General features: G+C 45.1%; 1 protein-coding gene across 1 annotated transcript in view; it reads left to right on the top strand.

Annotated features, from left to right (window-relative positions):
• LOC147706209 (piezo-type mechanosensitive ion channel component 2-like) overlaps nucleotides 1–18,414 on the top strand; it is a 612,835-nt gene that overhangs the window by 293,458 nt on the left and 300,963 nt on the right. The window contains exon 22 of the mRNA XM_086929599.1: nucleotides 10,247–10,412. Coding sequence (XP_086785725.1) covers nucleotides 10,247–10,412 — 166 coding nt within the window. The remainder of the gene's footprint in view (nucleotides 1–10,246; nucleotides 10,413–18,414) is intronic.

Here is an 18,414-nt window from a genome sequence, read left to right as displayed (position 1 = left end):
AGTGGCATTTTTAAGGTAGCAATTGTTACCACGGGGTCTGTCAGCCAGCCATCTGAGAGCAGCCTATAAACTGTTAGTCTCTTAGCGTCTGTAATACCCAAATACAATGAAATTCTCAAGAGGACTGAAAACACCCTGTAACAGTTTAAATGCCAATCATCACAATAACAGTACTCCACCCTGCAATAATGAGAGGCACATGATAATAACACAATTGGCACAATAATGTTGTTGTTGTTGTTGTTGTATAGCTTTATTTCGAAATATTTCATTTCATAAAAGCATTACAATAAAAATCAATGTGAACATAAAAGCAGTTATACAATTTGGCCATCAAAACTGGCAAATCTCAAAAGGACAATGTAAAATATACAACATAGTAGGTAACATCCATTCTAAAAGCATTTATACAAACACATAATTATCATCTTTGGAAAGAATAAAGGAAAAGGGACACAGCAATAAATAGCCAGGCCAATAGAGTGTAGGTTGGCACCCTTACTGGAGGATCATTCTCCTCGCGGTTCTTATCCTCCAAGCCCACCCCAAGAATTTTGCCAGGCCACAAGCAAGCAGTGGGTGAGGGTCTGATCTTAACAGCTGTAGGGCCTCCGAGTGTGACCGAGTGCCCAGCCTCGTGCAGAGCGGTTTCAACCATCTGCGGCGAGGAGCAGCATAGGCTGGGCATTCGAACATCAAATGGGGAATGGATTCATCCCTGGTCGCACAGAAAGGGCAAGTTTCTATGGTTTGCCAAGGTGGTTTCCATTTAGCTGTCCTTGTGCCTAAAGGCAAAACCCCAACCCTAAATTTAAAGTACAACGCCCTATCTACTGGATTCAAAATCACATCAAGGTAGGGTTCTCTGAAAGGACGGCATTTGATAGCCACAAACTCCTCAGCGGATCTGCACAGATTCGAATGAGTCGCTCTCTCATTATCCACCCACATCCAGAATATTTTCTTTAACAGCTGTTTAGGTGGTGAAGATCTATTGGCCCAAGCGTCATCCAGGCCTAAATCGCAAAGAAGGCGCTTTATTCCCAGGAGCCAACCGATCTTATACCAACCCGGGGTTGAGAGAAGTTCGCTTAGTGCATCCGCATAACTTGAAAGTTCAGGGACATTCCATATACGGGCCCACAGAAGGAGGGGACGTAACTTGGCCTGATCGGCTATGGATCGTGTTCCTGTATCAAGTAGTAGAGGTAGAGTGGGAGAGCTGTGGGGGAGCCTCATTAGATCTTTGTGGAACTTGTTCTCCAGATGGGATAGAGTATCAAATTTCTGGGTACCCCCACAACTCAGCCCCATACAATGCCACACTCACAGCTTTTGCCTTGTAGATATCAAGTATCACCCCAATGGGTTTCAGGGATGAGGCGCGATGTTCTTTTAGGAGGGCGCCCGTAACCCTCCTATGTGTCAAGATGATTTTTTGGTGGTGCGCCTTCCAACTCATGGAATCACAGAGTCTGATTCCTAGGTAATCAAATTCCCTAACCCTTTCTAGTGGAACTGAGTCTAAAGATGGCGGGTGGACTGTCTTCCTGGGGGGATTCAGCACAAGGAACTTGGTTTTGCTGATGTTGATAGCCAAGCCCCTTGCGTCACAAAAGCCCTGGAACCTCGTTAGCAGGGTTTGGAGGCCCGTCGGGGATTTCGAAATCAGCAGGGTATCGTCTGCGAACAGGAGCGTTGTTATCTTCCTGCCCGCCAGGGAGGGAGCATCTGCAGGTTGTTGGAGAAGGTGCTCTACCACTCCGTTTAGGTATAGAGAAAACAGAGTGGGAGCTAGCACGCACCCCTGGCGGACACCCCTGTCAACAGGAATCCGAGAGGTTTTTTGGCCCTGCAGACCCCATCTGATTTGGGCAAAGTTGCTTTCATGGAATTTGATGGTTAAGGCCAACAAATACGCGGGCAATAATGTAAATCAAAGCAAACCAAACTCTCTCCCTGTTGTGGCTAGGTGAACACTTAGACACAACTGGAGACCACCCCCGGTGTCCAGCAGGAGGCAGCGCCCCAGAGCTGGCTGCTCTCTGGTGGCACTGAGGCTGGTGGCCAGCACCCAAACCTATTGCAACAAAAGGAGGAGCACACCTGGCTATCACTCCCATTATATCGTTCCTGCATACATAAACGTGTGCAACCCAAGGGGAGCTACACCCTCCTCTAAAATGAGGGGCTATCCATGCTACCACCCAACCCTGAGGAGGGGATGCTTCTGTCAGTACTCACCAAAAGACGTCCAATCTGGAAATGCCTACTGCCCTCTGCTCCTCAAAAGGCCAAAACCTCTGAATCCCCAGCTCGGGCGGGGAGTCTCCGCAAGCAACACCTGGGACTGCAGATGTGCACCCTCCCTGGTACACTGTCAGCCAACCTCTGCTTAGTACCAGAGAGTCACTGCTGGCAAGGGGAAATGCGGACGGAGGCCCTCTCCAGCCTGTAGGGTGAAGGCACAGCTCAGCAATTAGAATGTAGAGTAAAAGCACATTACTGAGAAGAGCAGGGTATGGCAGCAGCGGCAGAGACAAACATTGCAGGCTGTGGAAATCAACAAGTCGTATTCTACCACAGCAGATAGTACGAGTTGAGGTCTAACCTCAAACAGTAGCAGAGTCCTCAGCCCAGTGGTGACAGACAGAGAAATAGATTACCAAAGCCACAAAGATCATACAAATGAAAGAGACCAACATAGCTTCCACAACAGGCATTTGGCATTAGCAAAGTAGGAAGAAAATTATGCCAGTAATGACCGTGAAGAGTATAAAGAAAGGGAATATAATATTCCAGAAAATATCTTTCAATATGTGCTGAGAGAGGGGAAACCTGAGCAAAGTAGATGCAAAGTAGCAAGACCAGCTAGAGATACGACAACTACTTACTCACAATGGCGGAGGCATTCAACCCCAGAGCAGAGGGAGAGACAGAGATGTAGAAGGCAAGAAATGGCCAAACCTCAAGCCTCCGAATATGGGTGAAGACAGCAGCCAGGTGAAGGCAGAGGTCACGGATTTGGGAGCCACATTCTTCACCAGATGTAGAAGCCTAAAACAAATAATAAACAAATAATACCAACACTCTCTCAGCTCATAAGATGAATAGAATTTACTATAGGTCACCAAGATAAGACAAAAAAGTGCAACAGGGAGACAGCATAGCCACTGAGTGTCTGAAGAGGGGACGTTTCTCACAGCTTTTAATGATACAAACCACAAAAGGAAAGAACGACATTATGCATTTAATACAGGCTAAGCATAAAATATTTGTCCAATAAAAGGAGGCCTAAACTGCGTGATACCTTTCATGGTCTGGGATATACTGTTGCTGCCCACGTGTCCTGAGTGTGTGACACTTTGGGACTGTCCAGCCTAATGCAATGTACCAGCTTCGGTCCTTTTCCATAGAAATTATTGCAATATCTAGCACATAGCATTGCTACTTCCAAATATGGTTTGCTGAAGCGCTTGTGGCTAAGCTAGCATCATGTACTTTTTGAATGAGGTCCTTAAGCAAGCCTTATGTTGCAAGAGCATCCTTTTTTTCTGCGCCAAGAAAAAGTAGAAGCATTTCTCTAATGATTTTGTGTCAACGTTGTGCAGGCCTGTAGATTAGTTATTTGGTATCAACTTACAAATACAGTTTCTACAATGCTACACCAGGGATCCAGGACCTGGGTGTTACCTCTTGGAGATCACAAACTTAATCCAGCAGAAGCCAGCAGGGCTCAGGCAGGTCCAGTGCAGCAGGTCTGCTGGGCAGTTGCAGGGAGGCCTCCGGAGCTTTTTACGTCGCTGTAGCTCAGAAAAGGATCAGTCAGTTGGCCCTTTGAGTCACTTTAGTCTGGCATGCAGAGGGCACGTCTGATCTTCCTTCTCAGACAACAGAGGAGGTCTCAAGCAGCCAGGTAGTCCTATCGCAGCAAGTCTTTCTGAAGTATCCACAGGTCCAGAAGTGTACTGAAGAGTTACTCTGATGGTCACCTTTCTACACCTGATGCCCCTATGATTTGCGAGAAGCTTCTGGAGTTTTTGTCTTGCAGAAGTGTCTGGAGTTTCCTGCCTTCTTTCTCCAGTCCCAGTCAGTCTGGGGGCACAATGGCTAGTGTGAAGCTTGTTGTGAGTGTCCTGGGCCAGTGCCTTTCCAGTTAAAGTGTAGTAGATGTCAGGTCCCATCCTCCCCCAATCAAGTCAGATACTGTCAACAACCAGAAACCAGACCCTCTACTGCAATACTGTTTGGGAGGAATACACAACAGCCAATTGCCAACTACACCTAGTTACGTGACCCAGGATACAGGTATCAGATGGTTACTACAAGAAAATGCCAACTTTCTAAAAGTACAATTTTCAGAATTGTAAATTTAAATCTGACTTTACCATTCAAGAGTGTTTTAAATACAGTTGCTCAGACACCAATATGATATTCCTACCTGCTCCCAAACAAGTTGTCACTTATTAAATGTCATAAGGTAATCCAATGTTATTCTATAGCAGAGGTACGCCTAACAGTAGTGAAAAACTAGTTTAGGAGTTTTTCACTACCAGGAGATGTAAAACTCAAAAGGTACATGTCCAACTTTTTAAATACACTGCACCCTGCCCTATGAGTTGTTTAGGACCTACCATATGGGTGACTTATATGTATTAAAAAGGGAGGTTTAGGCCTGGAAAAAGAGTTTGTTTTCCAGGATGAATTGACAGTTTAAAACTGCACACACAGATTTAATGGCAGACCTGAGATGTGTTTAAAGGGCTACTTAAGTGGGTGGCAAAATACGTGCTGTAGGCCTGCTGGAAGCATTTAATTTATAGGCCCTGGGTACCTGTAGTACCAATTTACTAGGGACTTATAAGTAAATTAAATGTGCCAACTGTGTCTAAGCCATTTTTACTATGTTTCAAGGAGAGAGCAAAGTACATAAGCACTGGTTAGTGGTGGTAAAGTACACAGAATCCAAAAGCCAACAAAATCAGCAAAATAGGAGGGGTGAAGGCACAATGTTTGGAAAACTACCAATTAAGTTTGTCAGGTCTAACAGATGCTTTCACTTACAAGTGATCCTCTCAATTCACTTTTCTTTTGAATTGAAATAAAAGCCAGCTTCAACTATTTGCTTCCCATCAACATTCCTTGACGGGCAACCTGATCTCTGTTGGCTGACCACCGTACCGGTGCCATCAAACATTTCGTCTAATCAGGGATACCAGGTGGCCGTGGACTTGTGACCGTATGGTAGCCATGACAAACCAAGCAGAAACTGTGGTCTAAGTCTTGACACAGACACATTTCATGCACCTTCAGTTACTTAGGCATGCTGGGTGGTTGTTCACAACCAGTAGACATTACAGTTACTCTTCACTTCCGATGGCTGTGCATCAATGGTTACAAATGTACACCAGACATGCTTAGCTTACTTCATTCTATTATTCTTGCTGGGTGGCGCCAACGTCCAAAAGTCTTGCCTTAGTCAGACAGGTACAAAGGTGAGCCTTCACTTTCGGTGGCTGTGCATCTACATTCACCCTCAAACGTATGCCCTCTTTTATTTGCCTTGTGGTAATCAGGCATGCCGTGTGGATGTCCACTTCCGGTAGCTTTGTTTCAGGCAGTCAGGTGCCCTGGATGGCCTTCCGCACATAGTGGGTCACACTTTACTCACCTTCACTTTGAACACAGCTTTTCTGTGGCCCTACCACTCCCTCTCTGTGCTTGCCCTCACCGCTGAACGTTCACTGCTAATATTATATCCTTTGCCCCATAATTTCTGCCATTCTCCCCTTTGCCTTGTCATCATATCTCATTGTCTGGCTGGGGTTGCTTAGCTCTCCCTATCCAGCTGGACTGAAGACTGAGGTTGTGGCTGCAATGGTTGCGGTTTGTAAGTTGTGTGTAGCAGCAGTTCTGACAAAATAAACAAGCTACTTCATGCCATAATACTATTTGTGCTCTTCACCTTGTCCCATCTGCACCTGCTGTTGGGGCAGGTATTGGGTATTTGCACCACCTTTCTGTATTCCCACAGTGGAGGGGCATAGCATTTGTTGGTGCAGCAGGTACTGTGGCCCCAGGGCACAGAGTTCTGAGGCGCCCATTCAACTCTGACAATGCTGCATTATACTATCCCAACAGCAGTCCAATAGGCATATTCCTTACTTGCACCAGGGTAAATGACACCCTTGCTACGCTACCGCCACAGAAGAATTCCAGCATGGCAGTGAGTGTTTACATGCCCTCTATCTCCCCCTGCATCCTGCCAGGGGTACGACAAACGGACTTTAAAGTGGACGATCATCAGAGAGTAGGTGTCATTACTTCCCAATCCAAGGGGAAGCCCTGCCTTCCAGGCTGGTACCAGATTTTTCCTGGTCTGGGGCTGTCCTGCCACTCCTGACAGACTCTTAAGTGTGAGTACTACTCTGCAAAGCCTCCTGCAGCTCCTCCAACCCAGCTTGAGCTTCCAAAAGCAGCTACTGCTCATCTCAAGGGCACAGAAGTTCACCTCCAGCAAATACCCCTCAGATGTTTATGGGGAACATGTGAAATCTATGAGAATGTGTCCTTCAAATATTCTCTACACTCCTCATTAATACTGTGCCTTGAACCATGTCTGAATGTCCTTCACTTCTTAATGTCAGTATGTTTGCTTTAAGTGCACATTACAACTGCTGTTTAACCCCAAGTACCTGGGTCATTCACTCCTCTCTAAGAGCAACGTTATATGTTTCCCACTCCATTGCTCTATGTTGAGTGTATTTTGCTGAATATGTTGAAAGAAAACGGTGGTATATTCCTTCCAGATAGGCCCACAAAGGCCCCATCGGTCAGAACCTCTGTGTGCATTTTCCACAGCAGTGTTTGAGTTCTTGCCCGTCCGGCCTTCAGTGTAAGGATTAAGGCTGCGTGGTCTAACAGAAACCTGCTCAGGTATGCCAGATTATCAAACATTGCAATAATGTCCCTGTGTCTGAGGCATACTCTAATTTACTGTGTGCCCTATACACACTTGAATAATAAGAATAACTCTGGTTGAAGATGCTAAATTCTTACTATGTCAGAGTTAGACGCAACTTTATATATCAGCTTTTCCTTACCCCTTTTCATAACCAGCCCTGGGGGAAGCTTGTCCAGCTGCCAATTGGACACACAATTAGAATCACCAACCCATATTACCCTACTGTTTATGTACAAGGCTGTTTTTTTAATCTATTTCAGGGAAAATGTTTCATCATCTATGTTAGGGGCATAAATAATTTTCAGGTTGGTTTCAAAGCCCTCCAGAGGTTCAATCATGGGCATTGCATGACATCATGGGGTTTGAAAGGAGGCTCTACTGCTACCCAAGTAGTTACCCCTCTAGCATAGTTCGAATATGTAGCAGCAAACGTGCTGCTCCACTCTTTTAGCCCATGTCTCTCTCAGTCGTAAAAAAGTACATTTCCTGGAGCATATCAATCTGAACCTTATACCTTCGGAGAAACGAGTGCACCCTGTACCTCTTAGGGCAGCTGTAAAGACATTCAAATGTATTAATGTACTCTGCATAATGTAGATTTGTTCACTATGTGTGGGTCCGCCAGAGGATCCCACACTTCGTCTTTCCTTCCAGCTTTGGTCTCCCACCAGTGTAACAGTTATTCACATCTCTTCTCTGATTGTGTAACCTAACTATTTGTTTATATAGTGCAATCCAACACATCATTGACTAATTTACAAAACAAAATCCTTTCCAACCCCACTACCCAGAGCAGACACATAAAAGCACAACTGTTCAAGTGTGTCACCAAGGTCCTTAAGTAAATTAAGTGATCACCCCGCCCTTAACATAAACAACTAACAATCTCCAGACAGTCTCTGTCTGATTTGGGATCCCACCTGGTTAGGGAAAGTCTCTTAAACTCGATTTTCACTACTGCAAGGCCTAATCTGTCCCATAGGATAACATTGAGATTACCTTATTACATTTTCTAAGTGTAATTTCCATTTGGGAAGAGATCAGTCCTCCAAGTCTGGTGTCTCTGGAATAACAATTTAAATTCACAATTTATGGTCAAGCCGGATTTTAAATTGCAATTCCTAAAATGCCACTTTTAGAAAGTTAAAAATGTACAAAATACACCTTATCTGACTTCATTTATCAACACATTCCATTTCTCTCTATGATCACGAAATTCAATTAGCGTGACCACATTTTATTGTGTATTATTATTTCAACCTAATTTAGAATATGTCTTTGACACATTAAATCATATACTTTGGAACACTATACCCATAGTCAGAGTCTAAATACATCTCATAATCCAACATGTTAATCAATGCTTATATCACAAAACAGGTACAGAAATTAACACCTTGGCTGCTTGAGATATTTGTTTGCTGTGCTGGATCATAATAGAAATGGGTGTGTGAGAACACAAGCAGTGTGCCTCATGACGAGCTGATGCGATTCCAGCGTCTCCTACCTTATTTCATATTTTAATATTTGGCTGCCAGAAGTTTGCCTTTATTGAGTTCATTTTGCCCCAACAGGCTAAAACAAAGACATTCTCTCTGTGGATGGAGCTGATTTTAGCACTGGCTATTCCACACAGGATCAGTACACCGTTTTGATTATTTACCCCAAGTTCCTATGAGGCACAGAGGCTTTGGTCTGTAACTGCTATGGTGTAAACTTCTTGCACTGTGTAATCGAGTGGATGATGGAATTGTATGCAGAAAGTTGTAATTTATTTGTGTTCATTAACCCTATGCACAATACTCAAAGAGGCAGGATTCAAATTAATACCCCCCAGTAGGTATGCGCTCTTTGACATTTAGGTGCTCATTAGGATGGCGGACGGACCTGCTTCCGTCCGCCACCCCAGAGTAGGAGGGACCGTCCGCAGGGGCAGCGGCGGTCCCTCCGTGCAGATTAGGATGTTACTGCCACCCTGGCGGTCAAATCCTCAATATTTAACATTGAGGCGGGTGCTGCTTGAAGCAGCACCCACCGCAAGGTTAAATATGCATGCTTCACATTTGCATGCACAAAGTGGCAGGCTGCCCCCACCCCCCCCCCCCGCGTCACCCTGGGGGCCCGCAAAGAAATCTCCGTATGCATTTCCACGGCGGAGAAGCCGCAGCGGACACTTCCGCCGGCCCGGAGGATGCGGAAAAACTGCAATCCTAATGAGGGTCTTAGTTTTATCTTGCAGATCTCCCATGGGCTCTGATGATAGTTTTCCACCCTAATTTAAGACACAACATTTACCAACAGTGCTTTGTGCTGAGCATGGGGTTGTTTTTTTATCCTACCAACTTAGGCTTGCAAACATTAATAAAAAGGCTTAGTGACTATGACTACTATAAATCTAAACTATATGAAGATAAAGCTTATGATGGAGCAGTACCTCATTTAGGTGTCATTTTGATAGTCGGCCCTCAAAAAAAGTAAAGTCCTACTGATGTTTACGTATTTCTAAATATCTGCGGAGTACTCTGCAGTAAGACTCAATCTAAAAAAATCCAAACTATCATGAGTGGCTTTAATTGAATAAACCTCATTAAATGATATTTTAAAATCCAAGACATTCCTATACCTTAACAGACCATTCAAGATGGGGTGAAGATGAGAAAGGAACATTCAAAGCAATGTTTATCTGCAGAGGTCGATGTGAATAGGCGTTGGCAGATCCATATGCATGCCGGGATGCTTCCTGCATTAATTGTTTTTTGTTAAGAACTGACCTCAACAGGGATTCATACAGACACTTTAAAGTGTGATGGTAACTCAGACTAAACAAGTACTAGTGCTTTTGAATTACTGCCAGAGAATTGTGCCCCAAATACCATGTGTGCGAAGGTGAGAATTATCTCCTACATTTGAAATGCTGTACCATACAATTTGCTGCACATTATCACATTTAATGATTATCCCAGGAAGATCACATTCACAATTTAGGTTAGTAAAAGAAGATTATTTAAATTATTCAGCTACTATTTCAGCTTGATGATGTCACCCAGCACTGTTAAACCTTTTTGTGTTAGATGGTGCCTTGTGCAGCACTAATCATGCAACAAGTCACTGTACTGCATAGTATGACCAATCAAATTACACATTTTGCACAAGTCATCGTATGAATCACTTTAAATTATGTAAAATCTTTTAATTTGGTGCTAAATGCATGCAGACCCAAATATCATAAGATATCACATCTTGGCCAAACCAGCATGTCTTGTTCCTTTTTTTACTTTTCAGATGATTATAGTCTCCTTCTCCTTGCCTCTCTGCAATGGCAAGTCTTTGAGGAAGAGAATAAAACATGTGTAAGGATGCTGGCAGGAGATAATATTGAGATTAGTCGAGATCTGGACACTCGAGACATCAGCCAATACAACCCTGTACCCAACTATATCCATTGCCGGTAAGAGTCAAGTTCTGTTCTGCTACGTGTAAGACATATGCATGAGAATACATTCTTGAAATAGGAGTGGGCACTTTGTAATGTCCATCAAAAACAGTCGGACATTGAAAGTTGTAGCCGTGGCAATGCTGTTTGAGCCAGACCATTTCTTCATCCTGGTCAGGAGAGAGATATACTCTGTGTGGAAGACAACTAAAAGATTGCATGCATCTAAAAAGGCAGTGTCTGATACATGGTGTGCCCAGAACCTCAAATATCTTTTTTTGTAAACTGTAGCAATGACTATCTACTGTCTAAGTTGTTAGCTGAAAGGGCAGATTAGATGCTGAGAAAAAGTGGATGGGAAGTTTGTGAGATACATTTAGTTTATAGCAGGGTGAGAGTGGCTGTCTTCAGAGTCAGAGTCCTGCACAATTTAGTATACCAGAAGTGTGTTCAGAACATCAGTATGTAGTCTCCCATGGTATCACTGTGTGTATTAACCCCCAAGTAGTAGTAGTAGTAGTATATAGATGTTTATTGAGTCTTTCGCCCATAAAACCTAACTAAATACAATACATTTTATGCAGGGTGATATATAAAGCAATATAAGCTCAAAGTCCACAGTGCAAATTATTTTTATACATAAAACTATGATCAAACAGTGCATCTATAATTAATAGCTTTTAAAAATTGTGCGATGCCTACTGCAACATCGAAAAAGTACGTATTCCTAAAAATTCTAATTGCCTCTTGTCTTGACTGTACATGATATTTAGGAAAAATATGGCTTTGAAATGTTTTTAAGGGTGATAAAATGAAAGGGACGGTAGTAAGAATGTGTCATATGGACCATTTAGTATTTAAAAACACAAGCAAACACAATTTATCTCCTGGACCCTCATATAAAATGTGTGTGTTTAAAAAACAATTGGATTACAGCCAAGACAGATTTTAAGAATTTCTAAGCGCACCTTTGGCTCCTGTAGATATAAGGAAAAAGGTCAGGTCTACCAAGTGTACTAAGAGAAAACATGATTGATGGTTTCTTGGATAGAAAATTCATGGGTAGACCTAGGAACCGTTGCTGACAGGAGTTTCTCAAGCTATATTTTTTGGGGGAATAGAGCCCAAGTTCCTACAGTCCCAAGTGGCTATGGTTAGTTTTACGATTATTGATCCGTTGAACCAAAATTATAACTATTTTCTTTAACTCACCTGAATTTCTTCCCAACAAATTTGTGACAATTTTATGATTTCCATATAAGGATAGCTGTTTAAAAAATATTCAAAGACAGGTACCTGCCATTCAATACCATCACATAAGGTTTAATTCTCAATGTGGACCCTGGTTCTATTTGGCATGTTCAGTATGCGTTCAGTGAAGCACTCTCATCAGGCTCCCAAATAATGCATGAGTCCAGGTATAAGATTTTGCTCATATATGCTTTCAAGAGTGATGTCAATGAAACCCCTCATAAGTTTGATTAAGCTTCACGAGAGACCAGCTTGTAATAAAGCTCTTGTCTTTCCAGTACTCATGTGTTCTCCCTATTTAAAATTGTTGGTAAAAAGCAACCCTCAACAGGTATAGAAATGTACTGCTTCTAGTCTGGTAACATTGAACAACCATTGAAAGTTGTGGACTTTTTTTAACCAAAAATCATTATCTTACTTTTTCTTATGCTTAGAAAGCTCTCCTTATAATTTGTTGACAAGGCATCAACCTTTCTCTGAAGGCCTATTGCTGTTTAACCAAGAGAATCAGATTTTCAGCATGAAGGAGGCAAGGGATGTGGAAGGAGCCCATTTTGGTGCAAATGAATTGCTTATTTCCAAAGCAGATGACAGGTCTGCCACATATAAAACGAATGAGAAGGTTGCCAAGAAGCAGCCTTGGCTCAGATCATTCAGTGTGACAATTTTGGAAGGGAGACGACCACTTCAATCAAATTTAAACTGTACCCAGTTTGATGTATGTTAATGTCTGGATCAATGATATGGGACATGCTCTCATTTTCTCCCACAAATGACCTCTTTCTACTGTGTCAAATGGCATGCAGAAATCAATGAAAGAGCAGCACAGCCGTTGATTCAGTTGAAAGGACTTCTTAACAATCACCCATAGAAAAAAACAATGCTTGAGGTTTGAATGGCACTCACCAAGCCCACCCTGTTCGATAGGAACTCATACAGCTTATGTTAATACAAGAAGTCCACATAAAACAAGCATTGGAAATGCAATAGGGCTCGCATTAGGAAAGTTTGAGCTATTGGTCTTATAAATGAATTTTTTTTATTTATGTGTTATTTTTTTAAATAGATCAAGTAATGGCTTTGTCAATTAGAATGCCAATAGTTATAACTTTCGCAAACACGTATAGCATTTGTAATGCAACATGTTGGGTATTTACGTGACTTAGATGTATTGATATTACAAATAACAATGGCAATGCCAATAGCTTAAACTTTGTAAATACATTTTGTGAAGATTATGTTCAGTGTTTTTTATTGTGACGAAATTCCAAGAACAGAAGTGAAATATTAACATCTTTTTGTGATTTGTAATAAAGCATGAAAGCTTGAAAACAGCTTGAAACATTGAAAGAACATATTTGAACCAGTGATGCTGTGGTTGCGCAGAGTGATGCTGTGGTTGCGCTGAGTGGTGTGTGCATCGGTGGAGGTTAGTGGGTGCATTGATGAAGCTGTGTGGTGGGTACATTGGTGGAGCTTAGTTGGAGCATCGGTGGAGCTGGGTGGTGGGTGCATCTGTGGAGCTGTGTGGTGGGTGCATCGGTGGAGCTGTGTGGTGGGTGCATCGGTGGAGCTGTGTGGTGGGTGCATCGGTGGAGCTGTGTGGTGGGTGCATCGGTGGAGCTGTGTGGTGGGTGCGTCAGTGGAGCTGTGTGGTGGGTGCATCTGTGGAGCTGTGTGGTGGGTACATCTGTGGAGCTGTGTGGTGGGTGCATCTGTGGAGCTGTGTGGTGGGTGCCTCGGTGGAGCTGTGTGGTGGGTTCCTTGGTGAAGCTGTATGGTGGGTGCCTCGGTGGAGCTGTGTGGTGGGTGCATCAGTGGAGCTGTGTGGTGGGTGCATTGGTGGAGCTGTGTCGGTGGAGCTGTGTGGTGGGTGCATCGGTGGAACTGGGTGGTGGGTGCATCGTTGTAGCTGTGTCGGTAGAGCTGTGTGGTGGCTGCATCGGTGGAGCTGTGTGGTGGGTGCCTCGGCGGAGCTGTGTGGTGGGTGCCTCGGTGGAGCTGTGTGGTGGGTGCCTCGGTGGAGCTGTGTGGTGGGTGCATCAGTGGAGCTGTGTGGTGGGTGCATCGGTGGAGCTGTGTAGGTGGAGCTGTGTGGTGGGTGCATCGGTGGAGCTGTGTGGTGGGTGCATAGGTGGAGCTGTGTCGGTGGAGCTGTGTGGTGGGTGCATCGGTGGAGCTGGGTGGTGGGTGCATCGTTGGAACTGTGACGGTGGAGCTGTGTGGTGGGTGCATCGGTGGAGCTGTGTGGTGGGTGCATCGGTGGAGCTGTGTGGTGGGTGCATCGGTGGAGCTGTGTAGGTGGAGCTGTGTGGTGGGTGCATCGGTGGAGCTTAGTGGGTGCATTGATGGAGCTGTGTGGTGGGTGCATTGGTGGAGCTTAGTTGGAGCATCGGTGGAGCTGTGTGGTGGGTGTATCGGTGAAGCTGTGTGGTAGGTGCCTCGGCTGAGCTTTGTGGTGGGTGCCTCGGTGGAGCTGGGTGGTGGGTGCATCTGTGGAGCTGTGTGGTGGGTGCTTCGGTGGAGCTGTGTGGTGGGTGCTTCGGTGGAGCTGTGTGGTGGGTGCTTCGGTGGAGCTGTGTCGGTGGAGCTGTGTGGTGGGTGCATCGGTAGAGCTGGGTGGTGGGTGCATCAGTGGAGCTGTGTGGGTGGAGCTGTGTGGTGGCTTCATCGGTGGAGCTGTGTGGTGGCTGCATCGGTGGAGCTGTGTGGTGGGTGCATCTGTGAAGCTGTGTGGTTGGTGCCTCGGTGGAGCTGTGTGGTGGGTGCATAGGTGGAGCTGTGTGGTGGGTGCATCGGTGGAGCTGTGTGGTGGGTGCCTTGGTGGAGTTGTATGGTGGGTGCCTCAGTGGAGCTGTGTGGTGGGTGCATCGGTGGAGCTGTATGGTGGGTGCATCGGTGGAGCTGTGTGGTGGGTGCATCGGTGGAGCTGTGTGGTGGGTGCATCGGTGGAGCTGTGTAGGTGGAGCTGTGTGGTGGGTGCACCAGTGGAGCTTAGTGGGTGCATTGATGGAGCTGTGTGGTGGGTGCATTGGTGGAGCTTAGTTGGAGCATCGGTGGAGCTGTGTGGTGGTTGTATCGGTGGAGCTGTGTGGTGGGTGCCTCGGCTGAGCTTTGTGGTGGGTGCCTCGGAGGAGCTGGGTGGTGGGTGCATCTGTGGAGCAGTGTGTGGGTGCTTCGTTGGATCTGTGTGGTGGGTGCTTCGGTGGAGCTGTGTCAGTGGAGCTGTGTGGTGGGTGCATCGGTGGAGCTGGGTGGTGGGTGCATCGGTGAAGCTGTGTCGGTGGAGCTGTGTGGTGGCTGCATCGGTGGAGCTGTGTGGTGGCTGCATAGGTGGAGCTGTGTGGTGGCTGCATCGGTGGAGCTGTGTGGTGGCTGCATCGGTGGAGCTGTGTGGTGGGTGCATCTGTGGAGCTGTGTGGTGGGTGCCTCGGTGGAGCTGTAAGGTGGGTGCCTCGGTGGAGCTGTGTGGTGGGTGCATCGGTGGAGCTGTGTGGTGGGTGCATCGGTGGAGCTGTATGGTGGGTGCCTCGGTGGAGCTGTGTGGTGGGTGCCTCGGTGGAGCTGTGTGGTGGGTGCCTCGGTGGAGCTGTGTGGTGGGTGCATCTGTGGAGCTGTGTGGTGGGTGCCTCGGTGGAGCTGTGTGGTGGGTGCATCGGTGGAGCTGTGGTGGGTGCCTTGGTGGAGCTGTATGGAGTTCTGATGTGCAGTGCACATAAATAAAAGGCATTATTTACAATACCAATAGGTCAAAGATTCGGATATGCGACACCTATTCCATTGCAAATGCTTTTTTTTTTAACCTAAGCGGGCTAGTTTGTCTGCTAGTGATTGGGATGCAAAGAATATTTAAAGAGGTGTGTGTGTTGAGCCATGACTGTGTAGGCTTGCAGGGTAAAGAGTCACATCTGTGTGAGACACAGACAAACAAGAACAGACAATGCCAATCGTTTTAACTCGTGAGAAGTTAAGCAACGTGATTAATAAACAAAAGAGGCAGTGTGTGGGTAGCAGCGAAGGGTATGCATTCCAACACATTTTTGATCTGCTGTTGCCGGTGCTGCATCTGTTTTGTGGGGAGGAAGCAAACTTTACAACTTCCACCCAGAGTTAGAAAGGTTTGCTCCTTCCGCTGACAATGCCGCACTTGTGTTGCACGTCGAAATAACTTTCCTCTGCAATTGTAAAGTGCAGGATGATTTTTCAACAGAGAAGGAAGCGAGGATGCACAGTTTAAGGGGGACAACTGGACAAGCAGGGTGCAAGTTCTACCCGCCGCTTCCAACTGTTGTGTAAGGCCACACAAACATCCACGCGAATCAGGGAGAGTAGGATTGTGCAGTGGGTGGAAGAAAAGGGAGACTCCGAAGGGGACATGATCCTGGCAGTGTCTGCCATGGTCACCTCTGCGGTCAACATTGTGCTGTCTTTGCAGCAACTTATACTGGGCAGGCTCGTGGAGGTAAGGAGAGGCTGTCCCCCTTACCATTTCACAAAGCAGCCCTGCAATACAATCGGGCAATCTTAATGCACAGATCATGTGCTTATGCGTACACCTCTATGACCCAAAGCTCCAGCCTTGCTGTGCGGTAGTAAAAACACAAAAGGGATAAATAAGTCTGCACAAGAGGCAAGCATCTGAAATCGCTACACAAACATGCCGACCATCTTTAAGTGTAGAAACTTTCTTTTAATTTAAAGTCTAACATGGGCATAAACTATGAAAAAGGAATATTTGAGCAAAACTAGAATATTTGGAAACAACACATATATTAAGAAATCCACGAGAGAAATATATGCTGCATTTTTCACATACTATGAAAATGCAATAGTATTTTTCGCGTGTGTGCACCAAATTTTGTTAAATTGCGTAAACAACGTGATTATTTGACACTTCTGTTTGAGCTGTGTATTTAAATTTCGTCATACCAAAGTGTTGGTTTTAAGTACAAATAAGCCTCCTGACCAGAATAACTTCACCATCCCTTCTTCGTGTGTTGCATCATTGTTTGAAAAACATGTGGGATGTTACATGGCAGTATGCAATGGCAACATACAAATGAAAGCAACACAGGTAAAAATATCAGCCAGGAGAAAATCACTAAGTTGCGGAAGACAGGCGAGCTACCATGATTTAATGTTAGCCGTGAATAATTAGGGGATGAGGAATGCGCTGGAAGGAGAAATGCTGAGCGCACGCTGATAAGCTTGTCTTTGATGTGGTAATGCGAGGCAGGCAGGCAGGCGGCTGGTGGCATTGTGCACGCGCTTTTTAGGGCTTGCGCTTGCGCAATGACCTAAAAAGCGCACATGCACTTGAAGAAATCGCCAGTGGAATCGCCAGTGTTTAAACTCTGTTTAAGCCACTTTAGAGCTTCGCCAGCTATGCGCATGCGCACAGCAGGCGAGCCCTAAAAAACAGGTGATGCAGATGCAGATGAATCAGGGAATAGGGCTCAAACCTGATCAGATATACCCGACGGCTACTAGGGCTTCTTTAGTTCTTTAGCCTTTCACCAATCCAAACCTGTGAAGACTGCGGGGGCCATGGTGGAATGCAAATGGCCGCACACCCAAGCACAGCAGTAACAAGCAACAACCGGCACACACGCTGCAGCTCTTCACAAATTGCCACACCCTGATGGATCCTTTCCTGCATGGGTTCTAAGCTGCCCAAGGCACTGCCAAGACGTGATCTGACTGAGTCTGGAAGAATGTATTAATATACGAAGGAGTGCAGTTCCTCTAGGTAGACAAGACAAAAGGGATATAAGCGTTCCAGATTTTCTAATGGGGGTATGCTCCAATAGGAGCAAGTGCCCTCACACACCCCGAAAGGTGTCATGCTTCATCATTGGGCAAGCTCCTCCCTCCTCGTTGGGCCGATGCTGTAATGTCTGACGGGCACCCACTGGGGGGCTCTTTGCCGGAGATCTTTTTAAAGCTGTATGATGAAGTCGGAGAGTGTGGTATTTATTTGTGTGTGTGTGTAATTTGAATGATGTGCTATTGTACGAATTCACCTCCTCAAAGTACTAGGTTATCAAAGAACATAGTGCCCTCTTCTTAGGCAATCTTAGTCCCAGCTACCTTTTTACTGCTGCCATTGAGCTGGCCACTCATGGTCCGAGCATCTCTTACACAGACCTCATTCCACTGTGAGGAGATGGTAAACTAACTTGGAATCCTTAGTTAAGTTGCAGAAGTCCTGATACGGTGGTACACAAAGGCACTTGTACTTTGACTATCTGGCCTGGCTTTTGTGGCCAAGTGATACGTCATTATACGTTGTGACGAAAATAAGAGGATTGTGGCATATGAATTAGATTTTTGTACATAGCAGTAACGTTCTAGTTTGAAGAGAAGCAACTGAAACTGAACGGGACACTTTGCTTTTTGTCTCATTACCTTAGGCAGTTTGTGGAGAAATGTATTCAGTAATTGCCATATAAATGTTCTTGTTTTTGGTGAATTTATTTACAATGTTTTTGCATTGCTTTCCTTTTTGTAAACACCGTGTGCCTTGTACAATAAGAATTTATATATTTATACTCTCATAGCAGAATCTGAGGCCCATAGGGCCGGGGTGTCTAACATCAGTCATTGAGAGCAAATCTATGTTAGATTTTTCATATTTGCATTGAATTATTTTGCATACATTGAATCAAGATGGATCTCATTTATTTATCTAATAAGTATTCTCAAAGTTTGATGTGGCTCTAACCGTACTGGTCCAACTTTGTACACCAATGTAGTTTGGTATTAC

The sequence above is a fragment of the Lissotriton vulgaris genome, chromosome 7 (assembly GCF_964263255.1).
Source record: "Lissotriton vulgaris chromosome 7, aLisVul1.2, whole genome shotgun sequence".
NCBI classification, from domain to species: Eukaryota; Metazoa; Chordata; class Amphibia; order Caudata; family Salamandridae; genus Lissotriton; species Lissotriton vulgaris.
This window is presented reverse-complemented; position numbering and strand designations above follow the sequence as displayed.